This window comes from Prorops nasuta, unplaced genomic scaffold (assembly GCF_024137725.1).
Source record: "Prorops nasuta isolate Cenicafe-Biocafe unplaced genomic scaffold, Cenicafe_Pnas_1.2 PNAS00027, whole genome shotgun sequence".
Classification (NCBI taxonomy): domain Eukaryota; kingdom Metazoa; phylum Arthropoda; class Insecta; order Hymenoptera; family Bethylidae; genus Prorops; species Prorops nasuta.
In genome coordinates, this window is record NW_027116824.1 from 2,994,783 (window position 1) to 3,016,903 (window position 22,121).

The following is a 22,121-nucleotide window of genomic DNA, read 5'->3' on the forward strand; positions in this document are numbered from 1 at the left end:
CTCGGATGAAACCGCTCTCGGAAGCTTAGGGTGAAAAGTAAACGAACGAGTGTCGACATATTCTAAATTTTATTATCCAGTTTGACTACCTACTTCCTGCATCTTTCCTCTTCTCTCGCTCTTCTTGTTTTTTTTTTCACGCAACCCGGATTATTTTATTGCGACATAAGTTTGAAGGTTCGCGACAGTTTGGGATCAGCCGGTGATTCTTCGAGAAAGCGGGTGAACGTGACACGCGTTGTACGAAAGAGGCTGCGCGGATATATACTGCGAACCTTTTTCCGGGCGAAATGGGGGGGGGGGGGGGGGATGGATGGAAAAGTATAATGAAAATGCACGTTGTATGCAGTAGGGGTAGACTACTCTGGCTGGCGCAGAGGCCGCGCGTCTCAGAGTTTGCACTTATTGGTTCGTAGTCCGTCCGTAGTAGCAGCAGAAGCAGCTATAGGGCAGAGTGTCGATGGCTCTCGGTTTTATTATAGCAGTTTTATTGCCAGTGCTATTGGAGTTTTCGGTCATCGGAAGAGCATACTTTGTACTGCTTTCCGCAGTAGTATAGCAGCCTAATCAATTTATTGTCACATAAATTCCAAAGTCCGTGTGAGAGAGAGACTGAATGGCTGCATTGTAGCCGAGTTCAAGGTGAATGGTACACGACGGTACACGTACGGGGCTTCTTAAATCGTAAAACTGGTATAGAACGCTTGGGTAACCCTGTGATCAAACGAATCTGCTCGTCGCTCCTTTCTATCCGTGAAACGAGAGCTTGACGTGCCAATGGCACGTTCCTCGCTTCTTCTGGGAATAGAAAAGCTGCTGAAAATTTATTTCTTTTCAATAGGAAGAAATAAAGCGTGCGGCAGAAGAAGAAGATTTAATTACGCGAAAGAAACCAATGCACTGGAAATAGAAATATAAATAGACCAAGTCTCGCCTCGCCTCGCCTCGGTAGCCGTAAAACTCTGCACGCGTTTACACATTTCTACAGATAATACAATAATATTTCCTACACGATAAAATCATTTTTCTTCGTTCTCCTTCGAGATTTCTTTAGAGATACTCATTCCATACTCTATATAGATTCATCGAACGCGCCATTCTTCGAAATCCAACGAAATTATTCCTATACTTTGCATTGGTTTTGAGAAACGGTTAGTTAGTTATTTTCACATTGCTTCAATGACAGAGCGATGACACAATATTTTTCAAGTTCCCTCCTTTCTTGTATAATTCGCGTTAACTATATATATATATATATATATTATCCATATAGAGCGAAGAGCGTAAACATCTTTACGAGCATTCGCGTAAACTCGATATCGTGCAAAGTGTTTACGAGCTTCAACGTTTGTTTGTGCCGAATTTTAACGGATGAAATCTTATAATAGTGTTACATGGACACTTTTACAGCACTATGATGGAGCTATCATACCTTTTTATCATTTCTGTTTGTCGAGTCACGCAGAGTTTAACACTTTCGAAAATATCTGACTTTAATTCTTGCTTTATTGTCGAAGGCTTTCCTCAATGACTCAGTGACGATAAACCTATATCTTTGCTATATATATATATTTAATATAAGAAATATAATCAATAGAATAAAAAGAGAACTTTGATTTGAAAGCAGTATATGCAAGGGACATTATCAGTTGTTAAAACAATGTTGCTATTATCACTGAAATATGCAAGATCCAAGTGACTGCGGTGGAATTCGTAAACAGATTATGCTAAATTTGTTGTGTCGTTTATACTGCACGTCATGCTGACAGCATTATAAAACATTTTATTTAACATTGTTTGCGTACTTTTCGGTAGTTGAAAAATAATTTTGCAAATAATTGATTTTACCGATAAAAGAAGAAAGTGAAAAGGCATTAATTAATTTGGCATATCTCGCGTCGATTGCAGCATTGAATAAGAGGCAGCTCGATTCTTATTAACGTTGCTGTATTAGCAAACTCGACTAGAGATAAATTTTTCTCTTCCAGCTGTTCGTCGCGATAATATTTTTCTACGCCAGAGTGGATATACTTGCTACAAGACCGGATCAATTTATTCAGCAAACATCGCCTTATCTATTGTCGCATTGCTCGACTTTGGATATAAAGAATGACGATATAATTTAAGCGATAATCTAAGAGTATTTGTGTTTAGCTTTAAAAATAGCTCTCTGCTCTTAGACGCACATATAATTATCGGTTCGATAGTTTGAAATTCTACAAGAATTTCTTGTCGCTTTCAATAAATTCTGTAAACAAAGTTTGAGCTTTGAGCTCCATTGGCAAATCTATTCTCGTATTTGGAATGTCTCGCGAGAGATTTATCGATCATCGATCATTTATATTCATTCATTTGTTCCCGAGTATGCGTGTGTGTGCGCGTGTATTTTTCTATCTCGTCGATAAATCAGTAAAGAAAAGAAGAAAAAAAAAAAGAAAGATTTGGAGGCGCCGGGCATCGATCCCGGTACCTCTCGCATGCTAAGCGAGCGCTCTACCATCTGAGCTACGCCCCCAGTTCACGAGAAGATCGATCTTGACAACACTTCTGACTTATCCTTCCCTACCTTTTTTCACAATCATTCGAAATTCTCCTTCAACAATTTTGCAATTTATTATAATATCCACCTACCTCTCGCTTCATCTATATATCAATTGAATCAAACTAATTGCGGAATAGTATATTTTTCTATTTTACATAGCGACACTTATTTTCGATCGAGAATCCTCATTCTTATAGTGAAACGGCGATTCTCGATGTGCTATACATATAAATTTTAAAAGGCAATGACATAAGGTTATAATCATAGATGTAGGCGATATATCGTTGAAAGGGACTTGGCGAGCGCATACAGCAATTATCTCAAATATTTCAATCGCTCGAACGAGCATTTTTCTTTAAAATATGCCAAGAGTGTCGCAGAAGCCTGACGACGGATCAAATGGTAGGTACATTCGTATAGTGCTTTGGAAAGCTCTCAAAAAAAAGATCAACTGCACGAATATGTAATAAAAACTACAGGGGGGCTCGTGTTCAAAAAATTTAAAGTGACCTTTGTCGCCCTTGGCTGCTCCATTCAAGGGTAAACTAGTATCATCTTTGTAATCAAGGAACATTTTATGATATACTAAAACTGAGTCCTGCGAGTAAATTTTGTTTCTGACCTTTCGTCCTCGGGATTTCGGTACGCAATACGAAGCAGAAATATTTATATCGACGTTTCATCCAATACTCCCCATTGATTCCAATCCAGTGATATATTTTACATGCAGAAATAGTGCATGTATGCTACGTACATACGTGCTCGGCAAGTCCTTTTTAACGACGTATCATATTGGAGAACGTATGCACCGATTGGCGATTATCGCTTGGTGTCATTCCCTCGTTATAGCCATTGAACGAATAACCGGCGTGAGCAATATTGCTTATAATATAGGCGAGGGCTTCGATAGACCAAGGAACGGCGCGGCGGTCGCAGGATCTATATAGGATCCTCTTTTGCGTAACTTATTTCCTTTGAGAAATTCATAGAGCGGCAATTGTTGCAAGAGCTGCACACTTACATCGGATACGATTGGTATAGGATGAGCAGCGTGAATTCTGCCAGTCGTGGCGCTTTCACGTAATTCATTTTCTTCCCAGCCGCCCTTACCCTATATTTATTTCGCTCGGTTATTACTGATCTGCGTTGGACTGGCGTCATTACTTTCCTTTCTTTCTTCTATTATGTGCCATGATAAATCATCGGTTCGATGGGACAAAGCAAACAAAGATTTCTTGTCCAGTTGTACCAGTGCGATATTATACCGGATGAAGAACACTTTTTATAATTATTATACTTTTAGCAGAGTTAAACTAAATCAATATACAATTACATGGATAAACCTGAATGTACTTGGCTATACACTTGTAATTTTCTCAAACAACTTTTATAATTCCGTCATGACCCATCACGAACGATAGTTGTCAAAAATAATTGACAGCTCCGATATACACGCAGCCGACTACCGAATGTTACGTGACACACGTCTGGTGCGCCTGTCTCTCTTAGATATATAGCAAAAAGTACCGTATATATACGTCCTTTTCTAGCGACTCTTATTATTGCTACACTTTATCCCCACAGCGCGAGTCTTTATTTCTCTTGACGAGTCGAACGCTGTATATGAAAAAGCCATCTTTCATCGAGAACCGGCCGCGAGATCAATCTTAGGCAAACCTTTAAAGATCCTTTAATAATAACATAAAAAGGAATTTAAACTCTAAAAAGTGGAATCCATCGGTTTAAAAATAAGCATTCTTTATATAGGTGACTCCAAAATAGCGTGTTGTGTACGTGTACATTTTTGGCAAAGTTTCAAAAATCAGAAGGAAATAATATAAGAAATCAAAGATGCTAGTTAATGTAGCGCGCGCGCGTGTAGAGAATACGAAATATCTATATATGCGTGCATTACCATGCAACGATTAAAATGAAAATCAATTGTATATGGTAAGAATGATAATATTGCTAAATCACTCTCTGTTTTGGTGTGATATTTTTCCTATGTATTTTCTAGAGGCATGGTATATGGGGAGGGGAGTTGCCTCGACTGCTAGATTTGCGGTATTATTTTATGACTATACCTATCACGGGGAATGGCATGTCATCAGTACGTGCAACTATCATTTCACCGCTTATACTCTCACATCTTCGCGAACCTTCGCGATCGTCGACATTTTGTATTAGTATATAGATATATAGGTGAAAATAACTCGAATTATACCAAGGCAAATCCGTGACCCTCTTTATAGGTATATGCGTGGAAAACGAACATTCTCCTCTTCTTATCAGCGAGCACATATTTTGTTGCGTATGGTGATTCATCCGTTCTCTCATAAATTCAAATGAAAGTCTCTTAAAGAGTTTACCGCGGCGACAATAAATACACAAGGCCTATATAGCTGAATAAGGAACAATAGGCTTAATTGACAAATATTTTATTATTGCAAAGTTTGATAGTTTGATTATTCATTCGAGGCTGTTATTATACAGATCCGAGATCGCGGTATGACGTTAAAGGGATTTGATAAGAGCGAAATAATAACACTTGCTGAAGCATTAATAAAAAATCGTTAGAAATGTTTTTGTCAACACCTTGTTATTCCACCATTGCATGACGCATGGTTGGCTTTGTAATTTGCCATTTTCTTCATTCGCGTATATGGCTTCCAAACGATTAGCATCAAGATAAAGATTAAGATTAATTGTCTTGTAAGTCGCGTGGATGATTTCGTGTCATGAAGTTCAAGTAGTTTTCTCCGATATGCGGTGTGCAAGCCGAGTCTGCTGCTTCGTTCGGAAATTCTGCTCAAGGCTTCCAGTTTGCTTTTCATTCCATCGAATATGGAATAGTGCTTGCCGTATTAAGGATAAGGTATTCCGCAATGAACGCTAAAGGAAGCTTAATAGATTGGCTCGAACAATAAGCCGCGTGGCGCGCGCGCATTTTCCACTATATCCGATAAAAACCTTAATAATATTGTCACGTGATGGAGAAAATATGCGCTTAAGGTGCACGGAGGGCCCGGTCACTACTCTCGTTGGCCAATCAATTTTCTTCTTCGTACAAAACATCGCAGGGTGTTTCACGTAAGGCGCCCCAGCTCGAAATGAGGACTCAGAGGGCATGGTGGGGGCAGATGCATCTAATTGGCCGCGGAGGGAGAGAGAAGGATTAACGTGGAGAAGGATAGAGCTATCCTTTACTAGACGATACGTCTAGCGTATCGCTGCCCCTCCCTTCCCCGCTCACATCAGTCATCTTTGGTCAACTCTTATCCTCTTTCTCTTACTCTCTCTCTAACCGCGGCCAATAAGATGCATTTGCCCCTACCATGCGCTCTAAGTCCTCTTTTCGAGCTGGGGCGCCTTACGTGAAACACCCTGTATAGTTGATTAATTTGAAAATTGCGCCGAGTGGTGATTACAAAGGACAGGATCCATTGTAACGCATATGTAATGCTGCAGTAACGATAAGAGTCTCCTTTCCGAGCGTTGACCCTTTGCACCTCCAACACTAACCTCGGTCAAGAGTTGCGAACGCTCGAGAATACCAAAGATAATAGAAAGCCTGACATGGTGACGCCCTCGCTTCTTTCGATATATATTGAGTCACATCCGAAGACGTATCTAGGTACTCTTGACATTTGCTTGCGTGAAAAAATCATCGTACCCGGAGGGGGGGGGGGCTCTCTCTCTCTCTCTCTCTCTCAATTTTATTGCCATTGCAACCAGTAAGCTATCCATGAGAAATTTTCATATCCCTGTATCGCAGAGCTATAGCCAACTTACAGAGGGCTAGGCCTTATTTTCAATTTCAGCCCAAGCTCTATACGTGCTCCTCTTAACTGGGTCATCATTTTTCTCGCATCACGTAGCACATTGAGTCTCTCGACGAAGGCATACGTAATAAAAAAAATTTGGTTGAATCGAGCAACGGACAAGTTTTATTTTGATTAACCTCAATGAATTCTAATTGTTTTATCAACAAAACTGCAGGCGCTGTAGGCATATTTGAAGCAGAAAGTTGGTGATGTATATATATCATATGAGTTTCTTTGTTTCGGAAAGGTTTTAAATCCCTACTGCTTTCGATGTGTTTTGTAATACACGGAAAAGTAAAGGAATTAAATGGCTTCCGGACATTAAGTAGCACCATTCCTCGTAGGCTGCAGAATATCCATTTCACCAGCCATTCCAGAGAGACAAAGGAATGAAACTTCCTTTGCTCGCACAATTTTCATTCCCCCTTATTAGGGAGGGTGGTATATATAAATTCTCTTACTTACCGTCCGTCATAAAGGTTGTACGGGTAACAGTTATTTCCAAGTTTTTTTTTGTTCTCTCCTATACTTATTACATTTCCTATATAGGAAAGTGGTAAAAAATAGTAGGTAGCATGAATTAGAGTATAAAAAAAGATAGAGGTTATTTATCGGAACCGTAAGACACTTCTTACTTGAGTTTCTGCGAGTAACTCCACAGAGAGCCGGTTCGGGATATTTTTAACCGCGAATGCAGCTTGCTCTCCTGTCCTTGGTGTCCATTTGCGATGCGTCGCGTTTGAGGAACGATCGAATCTCGCATTAGAGGGCTGAAACGCTGCAAATTTGTCATACGCTGGACGCATTACAGTTTTCTCCTAGCTGGGATCTGTCTAAAATCGCATAAAAGTGCAAGTAGATCATTCTTGCAGGGGTGGTTGGTGCGAGTGAAGGAAAAGCCGACCGGTATAAGTTTAACGTACTTCTCAGCCGGTACTTTATGTGTCGTGGCACTGAGGTCTGAGGCCGAGGCAGGCACGTATAACTATATGGCATAAAGCACAGAGCGCCGGCTGAATCGTGGAGCGACGCGTTTCGAACGGTTAGTAGGTTTGTTGCTAGGGGATCAGCTGATCGAACCAACCGACCATGGTGCCGCCGTAGAGCGCGCAGCGCACGTAGCGCTCCTCCATCCGCCTTACCTCCTCCTCCTTCTCCCCAACGTCCACCGACTACCCAACGCACTCTACACCTTTAAATCTATTAACCTATATCTCTCTTGCTCGCGCGGCCTTGTCTTTTCGCACTTTGTCCCAAGCATTTTCTTTTCTCTGTCACATTTGACTGAAACTCCATAAGAAGCAGCCGAGGCTCTCGATTAAAGGGAGTCGTGTAAAAATCCAAGCCCGTTGAAGGATTCACGGAGCAAAAGATATCTACGAGCCGCAACGATAACAACGAGTTACGCGAGTGACTGATAATGGCGACTATTATGAATTTTTGGAGCGATAAGGAGTGAAGATATTTGTGAAAGTATCGATCAGCTGCATAGGACCAGGTGTCTTGGTGAATATGTACGGCCCTAGATGTGAGTGTCGACTGTCACAAGCTGCGAATTCCCCCACCAGTTTTCTCTCTCCCTCCACGAAACGCGCGAGCACTGCGGTCTCTCTGCGAGTAGCCGTAGCCCGTAAGCCGACCAGATGATCGTTCCTTCGTCTAGGCAGGACAGGACAGGAGGACAGGAAGAGTAGAAGACTCGGCTCGACTGGCGCGCGCGAAAGAACCCTCCTTTCCCTTCCGTCGCGCGAGTTGGGCGCGCTCGCTCGTTGACCAACTTGACTAGGCTGGCTCCGCTGGCTGGCTGGGCGCCTGGCGGCTGGCTCCGTCCGTGTCGCCAGCGCGTTGTTGCTCGACTTGTGCTCGCGCGAACCGTTCCGCCAGCAAGCCGTAAAGCATTAAGGCCGCTATAGAGCGCTAGTCGCTTAACTAATAAGCAAGCAGTGTCGTCGTAGTGCAGTGCGGACGTCGCGCCGTACACACACACGCCTTAATCGCCGAGCGCCGTCAGTCGACTTGACTCGACTCGACTCGACTCGACTCGGTTCGTCTAGTGCCGAACTGCCGAGAGTGCCGTCAGTCAGTTAGCAGTCGGCTTTCTTTCTGGTTGGACCGTCGAACGGCACCGATCCGCACGGGCTACGTGATGATCAGTGCAACCACGCTCTTGTGTCCTTCCTCTTATTTCTACCTCGACGTTCTAGCACCGATCACTTGGTTGCTCCGAGTTTATCGCTACTGCTATCTTTAACCATTTGACAAAGAGTACGCGGCGCTCCAAGAGGATTTCGTAGAATACGGAAGAGATAATAAAAGAAGAGCATAGGGGAGATCCGTCTGTGATATATTATGACTGGTAATTTATCGTTGATATTTCTTAAAAGTGACAAGTTTCGGACGTATCGTCCCAAAAGAAAGGCATCTGTTATAAAAGACCGGTGATATACGATTTTAACGCGTATAGGCGAATCTAGCAACGATTGGAAAGGTGTATCATCCCTCGAGTATACGACGACGCTCCTATAATTGACACCAACCTATCGATCGTTACGTGTATAGATCAATCGTCAGAGTTTTATAGGATATACATAGAATAAGCAAGTGTATTTAAAAAGAGCATCCAAAATTCCTGTGGCCAACGAGAAGCAGTCTCATCCGGAGGCGGATTTTATCGGGGAGTGTAGTGGTGCCGTCAGCATGGGTCAAATTGGAAACGAAGTAAGTTTTCCCCTTGTTTTTCTCCCTCCGCCCTCTCTCGAAATATGCGTGGATCATTTCGTGAATATATAGGTATATCTTAGTCAATACGGAGCACTCGTGCCAACTACGTCCATTGTTACTTTGCCGCACCGTAATAAGGTTTATCGAATGCCGGCTCGCCTCTCCATGCTAGTCTTGGTCTTACTCCCGCTCTGACCTTTCCTCCCCCCGCTTTACCCCTCCAGCCCGCGACTCTCTCCTCTCTCAGCTGCTCTCTCCGGCAATCCAGTAAACACTCCTACAGGATAAGTCTCCATGTGCACATGGAGCATGTATATTATTTCGTCGAGTCGGGCTTGGAAAAGCAATAGGATTATAACCACATTGTAGAATAATCGTACACTTTATTAGCACTGGCGCACAGCTTCGTTGCTCATTCTTAGAGCTCGAGCCAGAATTCTTATCGTGCTTATTACATTACCAATCCTATCTTTCTTCTGCACAAAGAACAAGAAATCTTATCTATCACTTTTTCAATAGCAAAGGATACGCCAGTGAAAATAGAAGCAACATGTTTTCTTGCTGTAGTAGTAAAGATAGTTTGCTGCTTTTCATTGGTCGTGCCATTCGAACCAACTTGTTTTCTTCTTCTTTATGTAATTTTTGCAGCACGATATTTGTCATTGCTCTGGACACATTTTTCGTTAGACCTTGTATTTTACCGGCTCGTATACGTGCTTTCTTGAAAAAGAGACAAAGAAAATAAGCGCGTACTACTCCTTCGGTTACACCGCAAATTTTTCTCCGCGATACAAACTCTCCTCTCTATTTTAATGAAAAATATAGAATTACTAGTAAATATACATGTGCTACTGCGTCTATTCAAAGTTAAATTTTAATTGAGTAGAATTATAGTGTTAAATCAAAAGTGTGGACTCGCGCTTCATTGTGTTTGGCATATAAGAATGGTCGTAAGATTATCAAGGGTTATAGCTTTCGTTGAATTCAATATGACTTTATTAATGGGTAATTGTGCTGCTGGCAATTTTATTCGGTGATTAGCTTTTCCTAATCGCAATTGCTTTTTTCTTCAACGCGCACGCATATTAAGCTTTAACCGTGATGAGATTCAAGACCCGGCGGAGCCCAAACAATTTGACCTTGCAGTATATGCTGATAGAGATGGAGCGATGTCGTGCGTAACGCTTCATGAAGGATCCTCGCTCTATCGTTCTATTATTTTATTAAATTAATTCGCGAGAAATATATGCATGGATAGCGCATTGATATCAATAATCGTATACGACCGTTATATTCTTGCTTTACTTATTACAACTAAACTAGAGTTTTCTCAATTAATATACTTTATTCATACATTCCGTTTGAATTATTCAAATGAACGTTGAGCCGATGAGGGAATGATTAACGACGCATTAATTCACAGACATTATTTGCCTAAATCTGTGCTTTAAATTAGTGTATATGATTAAGTACCGTAAACCGACCTATCGCTTCCTTCGCTCGTTGTCTTAAGGAGGGTACACGTGACAAAGTCACAGTCCATTTTAACTCGATCGAATCTTGAATCACGCTTTCGTTCAGTCCAATGGAACTGGCATGAGTAATGCTACGTCATTTAAATTATAGCGAAGCCTCTATCGCACGTTCGGTCATTGATTTCGGATCCTGCTGCTTACGCCTTTCTTACCTTCGTCATTATTATAAATATAGTCATGATTTTTCATTGAAAAAACTTACTCTAAAAGATAGATTGTATCGTTGTTTCGATATACGTTACAAAGGTACAATATATATATATATATATATATACACAGTAAAAGAAGAGAACAACTTTGTCAAGTGTGATTGATGTACAGGGATTTTCAGTGTTTAACCTTTAACCAGCGTTGTTGTTTTCAGCTATTAGTAGACATTTGGTCTGTTCGGTGCTTGAAAATACAATTGTAAAAAATATTTAATCGCTTTGTCCATATTCACCAGAAGTGGTAAAATATTGCGTTTTATGAAAGCATAAATTGCTCTTAAATTAATGTTGTTTTTATTATTCGGAGCACGTATTTCGGTAGCGGTAGCATTAAAGATGCATGCTTCGGTAGGATAGTATCGACGAGGACAGTCTTATGAAAGCTTAAGATTAAAAGAGACCTGTCACGTGCAGGTCGTGCTTCAATTCTAATCTGCTCGAGTCGGGAAGCGGTGGCGAGGGATCCAAGGGGGACAGTGGCTTTCTTGGATAAGAGGAGAAGAGAGGAGAGATGTATTCTCTTGGGTCGTGCCTTCTCGCTTTCTCACCCGAGAGGCCCGGGCTTGCTTGGCTTCTGCTGATGATGCTGCTGCTGCTGCTGCTATTTCATCAGCAAAAAGTCTTTCGGCTAATTTTCTAACATCTTATGCCATCACCCTCAACTTGCAACGTTTCGTCTAAATACCGCTGTTAAACCTCTGGTTCGTCCCAGCTCGTCCCTTTCATGCGCCTCATAAAACTTTACGATGTTCTTATACTTCTTTCCATTGTTATTGGGCGCATAAAATCTGATTTATCCATGCGAACGTGCAGTAACATTTTAGGGTAGAAATCCATAAAATGAACGGCTACTCAATGTCCATTAGCCTCGGAGTATCCGGAAGTCAATTGCGCCAAAAGCAATTGTCATAAATTGGTTTCTTTTAATGGCTCTATATGTATGTACGCATAGTCTTTCTCTCTCTCTCTCTCTCTTTCTTCCTGTCATAATGGGCTTTCACGCAAAGATTACCCTCTTTTAAGTTGTTCATGTATTTCTCAAGTGCCAAATGAAGGAGATACGGAATCGAGAACGCCTGCGCTTTGTGTTTGTCAATGAATGCAGCATTAATATATATGTGTGTTTGTGTGTGTATACAGAGGTTTTCATATCTCCTCGGTGAATTTTTCTCTCCAAGGCGGAGAGACTCTCGACTGGGATTGCATATAACGTAGGAGAAAGAGAGACTGCGAGCGAGGCAGAAAAGAGAGGAGAAGGCAAAGAAGCACAGTAAGCATATTATCGAATCTGCCTGTCCTACTTTTATCCTGCTTACCGTTGCTTTCATCTTCGTCTGTCATTATCAATCCGTCTGTCCCTGTTTTATCTTCTTTACAGTTGTTTTTCGTCCTCGTCTTGCAAACTACCTCTCCCCGCCCATGAATCAGGCTTCCCGAGATCGTAAAATTGTTTTCCAACCAGCAAACCGGTTTTTGAGATCTGGGTTCTGGTTTCCAATGTTGTTTACGCTCGGTCATAGGCCGCCTTCGCCTTTACACAGGATTGCAGGTTCTCGCTCAACTCGCGCCTCCTTTTTTGCTCCGATCGTTAAAATCTCAGAATAAATGGTCGTAAGTCCTTGTTTAATCGGGCACACCTCTCCGATGAAACATCCCCACACTCGAAAAGACATTTTTTCAAGGCTCATGAATCAAACTTTCCAATACATTATTTATATATGCCTGCTTTTTTGCCTTTATATATTCGGTAGTTTTAAAGGCCCCTGGTCATTGTCACGATTCGCCCGCTAAGCTCGCAATGTTGCGGTGGAAGCTTTACTCTCACTCTTTTATCAGTTCTATCGACTCCTATTCTATGTGGGAGACACTGCGAAATCTCCACCAGACTCTTCACGACCAAACTCGTTAGCAAACTGGTGTGGAGCTCTCTCGCTGCCCCGTATCTATCTTTTTCTTCGTCCTGCACTGATCAACAGAGTTATTCTTTATAGCGTTGTTTTTCTCCAAACCGCCATTTTTTCCGAAGGATTCCTATACGACACTCATTTCTCTCTCTGCAAAGAGGTTAGATTTGAATTTGGGCTTGAAGAGGGAAATGGAGGATTTTATAGGAGTTTGTGCATATTTCGTTGAAAACGCGGGATACGAGAGAATAAGGAGCTTTCGATGGGATATCGATACAGAGAGTGGGGGGATAATAGACGAAGAAAAGACGTGGAGGAGCGTGGTAAGAAGGACGTCGCAAGCCAAAAGGAGTCAAGAGTTTCGATATCACACATCTAGCACAACAAATCGATAGAATGACGCGTCACTGCCCTTACACGATCGATCACGATCGACTCTTCTCTTCCTGCATGCCTGCTGCCCGCGTCCTAGAGTCGATTATATAGCAGTGCCATACTTCGATAAGAGAAGGAGCATCGAACTCGCTCGCGTTTCTTTGTTCTCGCCGAGATCTCCCCCCCCCCCCTCATACACACAAACACACACAAATATCCCTACTCTTCTCCATTATATGTACTACGCGGGGGCTGCTATATATCCCCCCCCCCCCTCCGCGTTGCCATCCTTCCTTCCTTCCTTCTCTCATCTTTCCTCAGATTATTTGTCCGTCTTGGTTTCCTCGTGTATTCTTCTTTCCCGTTGCACGCCCCCCCCCCCCCCCCCCCCCCCCCACGTGTTGCTGCCTGAGCACGCGCGCTATGTTTTCATTCTGTTTGGAGCGAAGCTATCGAGCAGTGCGAACAACTGGACCAAAGTAGAAGAGTACCCTTGAACGCTCATCTTTAATTAGTATAGCACGTCTTTAACATATATATATAGGTCGCTGACTGTGCTAACGTTATGCTTATCCAATCACGAAGCCGATTAGTTTCTTTCTCCGTGCACATCTCTCTCTTTCTCCACACACACACACACACACACACACACACATAAATATAACTCGTCAATCTACTCTAATAATTATGCTCAATTAAATAAAGTTAAATTAACATTTCTTTTTTGTACACGTGGAAAAAAGAATGTCATTTTCACAATAAGCTTAAACTCGTACATACTCGAGGAACGAGTCTGAAATAGCGCTTAACAGTTGTTAACGAAGTTGTTGTTTTAGGCCAATCCTTGGGTAAATGAGTTCCATAATACAGATGATGACAGTTCGGACTGACTGAGTTTGTTATTCGAAAAGTTGCTCATTTTTATCATTCACGAGTAAAGCTAACGTGGATTTAACGTCTCCTCCATTAGCCGTAAAACTAATGTTAAAATTTAATCTACGCGTATCTGTAATCGTTGAGTCTTTTAATTGGGTTTCTTGGTATATAGAGTGGGATCAAAGTATTACAAGGTATGTAAATATTATTGTCGAGTAGGATCTTACATGGCGTCCTTGTTGAGGTAATAATAGTTTTGGAAATTAGTAGGGCACGAGACGTGGAAAAATGTTCATGTGGATTTTTGCGATGACAGTGTGCGTGGGATCTCTCGCTCGACTGTGTGCGTGCGTGTTTGTCTTCTCTCGCCGGACAATGGTGGTTCGATGGAGCAGCCAGCCGAGACAGCCATCTCTCGCGTTACTCTTCTTCTAGCTGTACAGCAAGCGGCAATACCGGCACCGGTAGCGACACCGGCACCAAGCACCAGCACCACCGCGGCACGCCCAGCTTCCATAATAACATCTCGTTAAAGTGTATTCCTAGGGAGCTCGAATTGAGTCGACGGCTCGTGTTTCATGCGCGTACTTGAGTGGAGGAAAAAATAATATAATTCTCTCTTCAAATATATACGTCTCTTTATGCTCTATACTGCTGTGTAGCGTAGGTATACACACATATCCCTCCGCTGCTTATTACTCGTTTCTTTTATTAAATTAAAGGATGGTCGATTGATCGAGCGAGAGTCAGCCTGATAAATATTGTGCGACAAAAAGTGTAGCGCAGACGTCGCGAGCTAATGCATGCAATATGAGTACTTTGCCGTTATCAAGACGATAGTACAGTCGAGTTCTATCATTCTCAACGGAACTCTTTTATTTGTAAGCTCGTAAAGATTAAGCCACTTTCCTCGTACGATCCAACTGACTTTAATTCCTTCTTCAAATCAATTTTCCTCTTCTTGCTTCTTCGCAACGTTTTAGCGACGAGCTTCTACCATAATGTGCACGATGAAATTTTATCCACTTACTTTCTTCCTTATATTAATAAAAATTTTCAAGCCTTTGCTCAATCGCACACACAATGTGTGTATATTAATTCTGTAAATATCTCCTCTCCCTCTTCGAAGCTTCTAATAATTGTGTTTATCAAATCTAAGAGTGACAAAACTATAGTAGTGCGTGACCTTTTCCATCAGATGGTATACACGGGTTAAATATCTCTCGTGAATTACAAAAGAAAGCGAGGCGTGAGACTTGTCAGAATCGTCTGCGTGGGAGTGATATAAATGGGATAAATATGGCACAAGGCTTACTGCAATCGACGGCTTTCAGCTCCACAGTTTCTATAAGTCTTTTCGTCTTATCTGCCAGCTAGAATTATACTTTATGTCGATCCATGCGCTTCTTAATGATCCAAGCTAATTTTATTCTTCTTATTAGAATAAGGAAAAGCTCTTTCATATTCATCCTGCTTCTAATTTGCAGCTCTTTTTTTTTCTTCGCAAAACATGGAGCTTTTGCATCTTCCCTCGCTATACACTGATATATATAGTTACAAAGGGCTTGCGGTCTTATTTATTATTATTATTTAATTGTTTGGCTTTAAAGCTTTGTCATAAATATTGTACTCCTCATCGGAAGAGCTAAAGCCCGAATTTCTCGCGTGTTACCGATACTTTTTTAACTATGATATATGCATACATTATTAACGCGTCAATGCGTAACGTGAAATCAACATGTTTACTCCAAGTTAAGATTAGTACGCTGCTATTTTGCACAATTTATGACACAGGCCTATACTATAGTTACAAAAGCCTGGCATTTCCTTCAGAGTCCAATAAAATAAATAATGATACATACGGTAAAAGAATATTTCTATACTTACCAGGTGATGATGAGTCAACGTAACGTCAGTTGGATGTATCCTGGTACTTGCTTGATTTCATTGAATAGGAAATAAAATTTTCCTCTCGATTCTGCTATTTTCCTGATGCGGCCCGCAGGAGTTAAGGTACCGCAGCTGACTCGTCGACTATTTTTAATATCCATTAATTAGCTGCCCTCCCGGACGGCGATAGTATAGGACTTTTCTCAACTTTTCTTTTTTATCCAACTTAATTCTGTCCCTATCCCTTTTCCACGCTCCTTGTTCTTCTTCCACGATTAGAATCATCCATAAAAATATGTTTGATTTTGAACATTTTTTAATTATTATTATTATAATTCCTATTTTATCTCCTTACCATGGAAATTTTTGCTACACGTGGAATATATCATTTGCTAGATATTGATTTGCACATTGCGATTTGTCATCGAGGACGGAAGTGTTTACCGTTACAGGTGTTTTTTTTTTGTGAACGCGGCGCCAAAGGGCAGATTGATCGGGCGCTAGTCCGGCGCGACGGTACGGGACGGGACGGGACGAGACGGCTCGCCTATCCACTTGATCAACAATTAATATTCTTTTCGCGCGGCGAAAGTCAACGGCAAGTGAAATGTCTTGATTTCTGCACAGGTCATTGACCCGCGACAAGGTCAAGCAAAACTGGCTCGAGGTATATCGCGTAAGATATATTAGCGCTTTGCTTTTCGATCGCGGCGCGTTAACCGACCGCGACATATTGCATTTGCTGTATTTATACAATTTACAATTCCCGCCTGGCCTGACGCAGTCTATTCCTCGTTCGTTATACGAGTCTGAAAAAATGCTCCCCCTTAATTGCTTCTATACCGCTATTTCGCCATTCATCAACGCATTTCTAAAGTGGAATCGCGGTATCGAGTGTCTCCGCGTAAAACTAACTCCACAGTCGGTGTACATACATGCACAGTATCATAATAACGCTCTCATATTATTAATTCATTCTGCCTCTTTGGAATATTTCCTTTTACATTAAACTTGGCAAGCAAAGTTCTCGAATTGTTGCGTTCTGCCTCGCAATACGTATACGTTTATCTGGACTTCCGGAAAGATTTCTTTACTGCTTCCGCGGGCTGATTAAAAGCAAATCGACGCTGCATGGCCTCATCACCACTGTAGTAGCTGCTCGACTCGCTACAACTCGATTCTAACTGAAATTGATCCTTCAGGATTCAGGCCCTACGTAGCTGTTTCTCTCGAGCTTATTATATGTCCATGCATCGACCAATTTTTCCATTTTTTTTCCTCTTCCTTTTTTTCTGACAGATTGATGCGTTCATTGGAGTGACGAGAGTTCTCTTTTGCCGAGCGTGTCCAATCAACCACCTGCTGGAGAAATAGCTAATTACACGTGTAATCCATATATCGAGCGTAGAATAGGGAGGCTAAGAAGCGAGCGCACAGCAGCTGTAGTGAAAAGTTAAAGGGGATCGGGCGTTAAGCTCTGCCAACGAATGATGCAATGTAAACACCTGATTGCACGGATCACTTTCGGATGCCCTGAAAACCCGGTTTCTCTCTTTTAGCGAACTTTACAAATCTGGCTTGCGCAATATCATTAATGCTATTGTTCGTTTAGCATTCGCTCGTTCGCTCGCCTTTAATAACGACTGATCTTGAATTTAATGCACCATTAGAGAGGTGCGAGTGTGGGGGGTGGGGGGGGGGGGGATTATAAAAGTTTTACAATGCAGGTATTAGGAAGCAGTTCTCCTTGTTCAAATCGATTTAATTCAATTGGTTTGATCTGTATTTTTGCACAATAAGGCTAACGATGTATTGCCTTTTAATCATCGCGGAAGTATATACACCATTTGATAAAGCTATTAGCAGACCACGATCAATTCGGAGCATACACGACTCAATTATACAAAACTGATTCACTCGCTGTATATCAGCTAGGAATAATTTTTGAAAGGAAAAAAACAGCGATAATGCTAATCTGAAAAAGTGGAGTTGCCCGTGAAGCTCGGCGCTATGATCGGTTGGGCGGGCTAGTTACGCGTCGCGGGCCGAGAATATCAATAATTCATTCGGATAATTAATTCAAATCTATTTATAAGATTATGGAAATCCGTATAATTAGAATGTGGGTCGTGTTATTTGAATATCGCCGGTTAATATTTGAATTTAATTCTTTTTTCAGACTCACATGCTGTTAATGGATGCTTTCCTGCAGAACAACAGGCTGGATCATGTTTCCAGAGTGATGTCCTCGCATCCGACCTATCTGGAACATTTTCTAAGGACGCAACACTTCATTCTCCGTGGTGACGGGCCGCTTCCCTACGATTACAGGCATCTGATTGCCATTATGGTAAGCAGCCTCCCATTTCATTCGGGAGTAACGATACATGAGCGTGTCGGCTTTATTATTGCACCACTCGACTCGACTCGACGGACCTAAGAAAGCTCGGCCCTGAAATATTAGCGCGCACGGCGCGAGCTTGGATCATGCTCTTCTCTCTCTTTGGCCCATCTTCCTCGAGTAGTATCGAGCAGGCCGTCGTCGTCCAATGAGAGGCTGATTCCTAGCTCATACTTGGTAGCGCACTCTGCCATATTGATTTCTCGATCTTCCCCTGCTGCTAGCGTACGTACAATATATTGCCCGTGCTGAGGGTCGTGCGGTCAAAAGGTTATCGCATAAGAAAGTACGCGCAGCCGTTGCTTTCGTAACGCGTCACTCACTCGACAGAATAGAACAGAACAGTAATGGCTATTTTCTAAAAGACATTGTGGTGATCGCTATCGTATCGTTAAGGCCTACGCACCCAGAGAAACCTAATCAGGACAACTTAACCTGTCTATCACACTTGTGAATTCCTATTCTTTCTCTCCATTTAATTTCATATTATTTCAACTATCAAAAATGTTCAATGATCGATGGACATCGATATTCAGCTGCCATGGCTATACCTTCCAATCTTTTCCAAGATAAATCACGATTCGTCTACATACATATACAAATCAATGAACATGGTTAGAATTCATGTTTATAGATATCGTTGAATTTAGTATATAATTTTTATAGTCAAAAATTTAGATAGAACGTTGTCTTGCTTAAAGTAATAACAGCTTATATATAGTACATGTATACATAGCATAGTTGTCGAAACTGATTAGTTGAGCATGAGAAATCGATTTATGATCGATTACGCTCTATATATACAAGCTATACGTGTATACGGAATAAGTTTCGACGGTATTTACCGAGGTTTATATATACAATATATATATATATAGGTTACGGTGAAGTCAAAATATCGTAAATTCGCGCGAATAATTATTGATCGACCAAAAAATACTTTATCTCTTTCGACTTTAATGCCGGTGGAGGGAGGGAGGGAAAGTTTGACGACGGAACTCCAGTCACGATAAGCGATAAGATATCTGAAAAACAGCTTTTCTGACGGTAAACATTCTCTATATGCCGAGCGCGCGTACGCCAATACAAGTATCACCTTCTTTTTTTACATAGACACTAATTAGTTTCTAATCTTCTACGAGGTGTTTAATGAACTTGTAGCTGCTTCGAGCAAGCTGCGTCAAGCGAAAAGAGTAATTGATGATACCGGAGAGAAGGGGCACTCTTAGAAAAAACGCGATTATTTCTCTTCTTGTATATGTATGTGTGAGTGCGTGTGCGTGCGTGTGGGTAGTTTTTCTACGATTTTATCTAGAGACGTCTAAAGTTGGCATTATCAGATTGTCGTTGGAAGGTGATGGTATTATTAAGACCGGTCGGTCCTTGAACCGTGTCGCCAGGTTCAAGCAGATTTTAGACGGCTAGATGCATGCGTGTACGCTCCTTCCTGATAATAGAGCTATCGGAGCTTGAAATTTTGCCAATTTCAAGGCGAGGTTATCGCAGAACCGCATGCTTTTCAACGTATCTTCAGGAAGTATAAAACATATTTACGGCTTTTCTTGTACGGAGAGTATTATCAAAGATGTCGTTAAAAGATAATCTTTACAAGTCTCTGATGATGTATCTAATATTGGAATCCGCCTGGAGTGTAATTGAAGACAAGCCGTTGCTTTGCTCGTTTCGAAATATTATTTACCTAGCAGACAGAGAATAGAACTTGTAAGATTGTTTTCGCATATTTTTCAAATCTTATCACTTTTTATCTCGATAGCTCGATCGATTTGCGAATTGTCTAGAGTCTCTTGGCACACGTCTGTCACACTCAAATGACTTTACGTAATCATTACCATTTTCGCGATATTTTCTCGTGTATATGCATATGTGATTTTAGCGCGTTGCAGAAAATTCTCGAGTGGCGAGAGACATGTTTGTTCAGCGATACGAACCATTGGTGGCGAGGAAAAAAATATTGATCGCTTATTCCAGGGTATCGGGCAAAAGTGTAAGCAATAATGGACGATGTGCGAATGTGCCAAAAAAACAAGAAATATTTTTTTAAATGATCCATTACTGCCCAATATCGTAGAGAATTTACTAGGAGGGAACCCTGAGGGGTTATTCGTCATCGTGTTTGGCATTACTTATATTACATGTGTATTAGATCGATTGAAAAGATTCAATTGTTTCAGGCTGCAGGCAGGCATCAGTGTAGCTACCTTATAAACCTACAAAAGGGAGAGTTTCTTCTGCAAGGTGGGGACTCGTTGTGGTTGCAGGGACTGCGATCGATTCCAGGAAAATTGCAAGATCTTTACGAAATCAACAAAATCCTGGCGCACAGACCATGGCTGTTGAATAAAACGCACATAGAGGTAAGTTTCGAGAAACGATTCTCTCTCGCAAATATCACGATAACTCTAACAGTCTTCGCGGCAAGACGTTTAATTTTCGTCATCCGAGTAATATTTATGTATGAAAAAAAGAAGGCTGAGGAAAAAGTCTCGCGAGTAGATAAAGTCAGCTATCCATCATGACATATTATTAGCTCCGAGAGACGAGTTACGCGGCTCGGCTAGCAGTCGTAAACAGCATGATGTTAAGATAACGGATTGATGTAACAAGGACTGCGTGTTTATTCAGAAATTGACGAAAGGCGCGGACAACTGGTCACTGGCAGAGGTCGTCCATGCTATAGTTCTATTGGCCCATTTCCACTCCCTGTCGTCTTTCGTTTTCTCTTGTGGCATCAACGAGGAGTTGGACAACGTCTCCGGACATCGGTACAAGGAGAACGATCAAGACAGTGGCAATAACGATCCACCCGCCAAAGATCAACTTTCGAATAGTCCGAAGAAGATACCGAATGGCGACGGAAAGACTGGTAAGCATGCTGCAGCTACGCGACCAACGCGATATCTCTCTCTCTCTCTCTCTCTCTCTCTCAGTCGCTCGATGGGTGATGATTTTTCAAATTATCACATTTTCTACACTGTATAACGAGTGTTTTTCTCTTTTAGAACCCATACCGTCGCCACCATTGTCGCCGAGCATCGTCGGCGAACAGGAGGTTGGCGTGAAAATATTGATGGAGCGAATGAAACGGCTGTCGGAAAAATCAGAGTCCTATCAAATAACGCAGGAGGAACTGTCGAAAAGATTCGAGACCGTTGAGACGCAGTCAGCCGAGCTGGCTGCCGCGCCGCAGAGAAACAGCAAGGTCCTTGATTCCGATATAGGCCTTTTCATCGATGACCCCACCTTCATATATCAAGACTTCGCCAAGGTATTTTAACACCTCCTTTGTGCATAATGTCCAATGTGAGGCAAACTGTTTCTCTTGCGCGTGTGTGTGTGAAAATAACATTTCTAAATGATTGATTTTTCACATCTCTTTTTCTCTGCCTCTCCCCTCCTCTATAGCGGGGCCAATTGAACGACATACCAACGTTTCGCGTTCAAGATTATTCCTGGGACGATCACGGCTATTCCCTCGTCAATCGGCTTTACAACGATGTTGGTAATCTTCTCGACGACAAATTCAAGACGGCGTACAACCTCACGTACTACACCATGGGTACCCACAATAAAGTCGATACGTCGCGTTTCCGGCGTGCCATCTGGAACTACATCCAGTGCATGTTCGGCATCAGGCACGATGATTACGATTACAATGAGGTCAATCAGCTTCTTGAACGAAGTCTCAAGACCTTCATCAAAAGTGCAGTCTGCTATCCCGAACGAGTTACCAAAAGAGATTACGATCGTGTCATGAGAGAATTCAAGCATAGCGAGAAGGTAGAGTTGCACACTTTATACAGAAGCGATACTTTAATCATTGCCT

The 22,121-nt window shown here is 41.8% G+C and overlaps 1 protein-coding gene and 1 non-coding gene across 2 annotated transcripts in view; one reads left to right on the forward strand and one right to left on the reverse strand.

Annotated features, from left to right (window-relative positions):
* Sesn (Sestrin) overlaps positions 1-22,121 on the forward strand; it is a 62,484-nt gene that overhangs the window by 38,136 nt on the left and 2,227 nt on the right. Inside the window, exons 6-10 of the mRNA XM_066741962.1 lie at positions 18,056-18,226; positions 20,470-20,652; positions 20,921-21,161; positions 21,298-21,563; positions 21,701-22,075. Of these exons, the coding sequence (XP_066598059.1) occupies positions 18,056-18,226; positions 20,470-20,652; positions 20,921-21,161; positions 21,298-21,563; positions 21,701-22,075 (1,236 nt within the window). The remainder of the gene's footprint in view (positions 1-18,055; positions 18,227-20,469; positions 20,653-20,920; positions 21,162-21,297; positions 21,564-21,700; positions 22,076-22,121) is intronic.
* TRNAA-AGC (transfer RNA alanine (anticodon AGC)) lies at positions 2,443-2,515 on the reverse strand. The gene has a single exon. It is a non-coding gene; the product is annotated as a tRNA-Ala (tRNA).